At 54.9% G+C, this 4333-nt stretch overlaps 1 protein-coding gene across 1 annotated transcript in view; it reads right to left on the bottom strand.

The window, feature by feature from the left end:
* The window catches only part of LOC105306725 (NT-3 growth factor receptor-like), a 234850-nt gene that overhangs the window by 136240 nt on the left and 94277 nt on the right, over positions 1 to 4333 (bottom strand). The window contains exon 7 of the mRNA XM_023524272.1: positions 2083 to 2271. Within this exon, the coding sequence (XP_023380040.1) occupies positions 2083 to 2271 (189 nt within the window). The remainder of the gene's footprint in view (positions 1 to 2082; positions 2272 to 4333) is intronic.

The following is a 4333-nucleotide window of genomic DNA, read 5'->3' as shown; positions in this document are numbered from 1 at the left end:
GCCCCGCAGAGCCGTGACCCAGGGGCCGTGCTTCACGCCGGAGTCCAGCGCACCCACCAAGGGGACAGCCCATCCTTGGTGGGCCTGGACTTCGTATTTACACATTCACCTAATCACTAGAACTTACGTGTGACCCCAACACCAACACCGGCGGCACGCTCACGGTCATCCACGAACGTGCGAGCAGTGGGGGAGTGTGAGTCGCCCGACACGCACGCTCCCGCGGAGACTGAGCAAGGCGACGCTCATCACACTGCAGACGAGCGTCCTTTGTGTGGTCCGCTTAGCGCCATTAAATTGCCGCCCAGTGCTCCTCAGAGCAGGAGGGCCATGCAGAAGGCAGGTGTGTCACACGAGACACGGGTGTTAGACGGGCTTCGTTCAGGCACGAGGCGTCATGCTGCGGGCCCCGAGTGCGACATCAATGATCCGATAACGCGTGGGAAATACAACGTCTTTACACAGAAGCACGTATGAAACAGGTTACGCGCTGATCGGCTGATGAACCTGTTGTGACCAGAAGCCGGCAGGAATCTAATCCTGTATTTCCCCTAGGAGCGATGGCTCCGGGTTCGCTAATTCTGCACTGGCGGTGACTTTATAGAACGTAACAACCGCCACTACGAGCATCGACTGCATACTCAACACAGCAGTGCCTGAGTCTCTGTTCAAATACGGACACCACCCTAGAAAACTTAGCAACATGGGCCTGAGCCCGAGCTCGGACCCACGCGACCATCACGGAAAGGCTCCCCGCCAGCCACACCCAGGCCAGTCCAGGATGAGCCCGACCTGAGACAAGAGCTTAGCCAGAGCAGAACGATTCTTCACACTGTGTGCCCCGCTCTGTCTGAAACACAGGAATTTCTCTTCCCTTGCCCAGCCCTGGTCCAGAACCGACACTGACAGGAAGCATCTGATAAACCCTGAGGCAGATTCTGGAGGACACCCCGGGTTGGGAGGCAGATGATGACCTTATTCTGATTGGAGCCCAGTCCTGCCCACTGTGGTAATCCTCTCACTAAAAGCAGAACCAGAAAAACAGAGGCAAAGATGGATGCGGTGGCCACATGCCCGCTCTGCTATGAGATGGACCGGTGCGGACAGCATCTATTCTGTGAGCTACAACGAGTGTGGCCCAAGCACAGAGAGCTCAGCTTGGGGAGACGAAGACCAGAGGTCCCCGGGACCAGTGAGAGATCAAGAGAGCCAACCGGAAGAAGCCCGGGGTCAGAGAAGGAGAACCCGCAGCCCCCCAGAACCTCAGTTGTCCTGTCCGTAAGATGAGGCCCTGACCTAGCCCATCTATCTGTCCCTTCCAGCTCAAGGCCGTTTCCGGGGGCTCTGTGCTCCCTTCTGAAGCAGCTGACATTTAAGGGGGTGTGTGGCAGGGGCAGTGGCGGGGGGGAGGGTGTGTACTGGGGTTGATGGGCTTAAACTGAACACGGGACACAGCGAGAGAAACACCTGCAGTTCAAGGGCCAAGCCACAGCGGCTCTGGGAACTGGGGGGGGCTCAAGCAGAGCTCAGGGGAAGTAGGGAGCAGAGCTGGAACCAGCAGGAGGGGCGCGACAGGAGGGCCCAGGTGCCCTGAGGCCTCTGGTCTGAGAGACGCCTGCGAGGGGGAGCGTGGGGTGCTGGTGCTGGGGCCGTGACCGGATTCCCAGGGGGTGCGCGTTCGGGCCTGCAGGGCAGCTCGACAGTGTCCTGGCCGTCCCCCCCCATTCCCACCCCCAGCGTGGAGGCTTGCGCAGGGGGCCTGCTGGCCTCGGGGCCGCTGCCGGGCAGAGTCGGGCTACGTTTCCTGCAGAGAAGGCCGGCCCTGCCTGGGCCCCCGCCTGACTGGGAGCCTCTGCACGCGGGGCGGGGGCCCCCGCCTCCGGGCTGCTCCTGCCCTCTCTGCTCGGGGACCCTAGCCCAGGCTATTCTTCAAGCGTTGAGACAAACGGGGAAGGTGTCTTACAGAGTGGGAGGTTAGCAGGTGGTAGGTGGCCCCAGAAGGTTCCAGAATCCCAGCTACAAAGCCTCCTGCCACGCCACCCGGCCCTCCCCAGAGGGATAGCGCTCCCCTCCAGTACTCACATGTGTCTGGCTTGTGGCAGTTGTGCCCCTGACGGAAGTACTGGGGGTTCTCAATGACCGGGATGCGCGTCATGCCGATCACCACTGTATCTGGCCCGGCATCCAAGGACGAGGGTGTGGTGATGCCGTGGTTGATGTGGTGCAGCGGGCTGGCCGAGTCCTCCTCACCACTGATGACGGCCACGGGACCTACACGCCAGGAGACACACGGCCCTGATGAAGTTGCATCCGCCATTGCTCAGCCCCACCCACGACCCTGTCACTATTTCTGCCACCATATTTTCCATCGGGCGAAATCTATTGGAAGAATATCACCAAACGTCTGAACTCTGAGAACCACCCCTTGCTTCTCTTTCGTGAGAGAGAGAAAACTCTACCCCATCATACCATCAAAACAAAAGTGAACCGAAATGACCATGACATGCATGGTTTTTGCTTCTGCCAAATCAGTTAGTTCAAAACGATAAAAACTGTAAGTCAGTTTCTTTGCTTATGTTGCAGCGACAGGATTAATGATAATAATAAAAGATGACGTCGCTCCCTGTCCTTTGTATCCTGCCCTTTCCCTCTAAATACTGCTGGTGCTGGGTCCTGCCCCAAAGATTCTGATTCCATCAGTCCGGGGGTGGGACCCGGGGGTCTGGATTTACAGAGCTTCCATGTGAGTCCCACATACACCTGAGACCCAGAGCCTCTGATTAGGGCCTTGGGGACTGACAGCTTTTCCAGAGTGGCCACCGGATTCATATAGGAATATGACATAACTTTCATTGGGCTCTATCAGCAGCCCTCCCCTGGCCAGGGAGGGATCAGGCCGACGCGGGACTAGATCTAGCCGGGGCCAGCTCTCACAAGGGGCGGTGGTTAGGCTGCATCACTATTAGCCTGCCAGCAGCTGGGCTGGCTGTCCCACTCGTGAAAGAGCCGTATTGCCCCAGTGGCCTCACAGAACATTATTTTCATCTTTACCAACCTCAACTCTACCATTTTCTAACCCAAAGAAGAAACCCTGTAAATAAGGTGATTTACAAACACAAGTTGACAGATATTTAATGCCAGAGTCTTGGTAGAGCGATGATTCTGTTTGGTGGTGTGATTCCCCCATACATACAAATAAAAGTCCTATAAAGTGAATTAGCTGTGACTGTTTGTGGCTTCATACAACCGGCTTTTTAAATGGCCGCATCGCGAGACACACAGTCCCAAGACAAAGTGCCTGCTGTGATTTGGTTGTGCGGCTTGAACAATATTTCCACTGCAGAAATCCATTACATTGCATTGAAGTTTATGGGGAGAAGGCTTCCCATCAAACAGTGAGGTGAAGCGCCAATGAGGCAGAACTAAATAGAGGACTGGTACATGCAAACGGAAGACCTGAATTCCGCTCCGCGAGCACAGACAGGCTTATTCCAATCCGTGACAAATGTCTGCCTGGAGACCATGTGGAAAGGCAGCAATAAACGGTTGCCTAATACTTGTAATCATCACCTGCCTTGCAAAAGAGAGGCCAGTTCCTAAACACTGGCTCAGGGGAGGGCTAAGGTAAAGCGTGATGCCAGTCTCCTTCTTCCTGCTCTGAGAAGAACAGACACCAGGAATAACCCCTGTCTACCCAACCACCCCAGCCCTCCTCACCCACGCCCCCCTGCAGGAGGTGAACACTACTCTGGAGAAACTGAATACCTCAAAAAAGACAAGAGCTTTAGATATTGACCCTTGGGGGTCTCCCAGGGAGGTCAAACCCACACTGAGATCATGCCCTCGTGAAGGCTCATAGTAGACGAGCCCCACCGGGCACTCAGAGTATGATCCTGCTGGCTTTCTAGTGCTCGATTCCTAAATACGAAGGAGCAGTCCAGGCTCACCAGACACCCCGGTGACGCTTCAGTGTGAAAGAGAGAGCACAATACAGAGAAAGCAGGACCTGCAGGGAACAGAAGCAATGCGGGGAGCAGAAGACTTTATATATACAAACCTGTGGACCACTGACATCCTCAGATCAATGACGCTGCATCCAGAAAGCAAGATGATGCTTCACCTGTGAACCATCAGAGAGCAAGGAAGAGCCCCCGGGAAGTATGATGATCAAAATTTGAAAGTCCAAGAAACGTAGAAGATACAGTCTAGAAAACGTTCCAGAAATTCAAACGAAAAGAAAAAGGTGGTAAATAAGAGAGAAAAGCAAATCGAAGACTCCATCCAGAAATCCAAATCCGATGAAAAGAATAAAAAAATTCCAAAAAACTTTCCC

Source organism: Pteropus vampyrus, unplaced genomic scaffold, assembly GCF_000151845.1.
Source record: "Pteropus vampyrus isolate Shadow unplaced genomic scaffold, Pvam_2.0 Scaffold458, whole genome shotgun sequence".
NCBI classification, from domain to species: Eukaryota; Metazoa; Chordata; class Mammalia; order Chiroptera; family Pteropodidae; genus Pteropus; species Pteropus vampyrus.
This window is presented reverse-complemented; position numbering and strand designations above follow the sequence as displayed.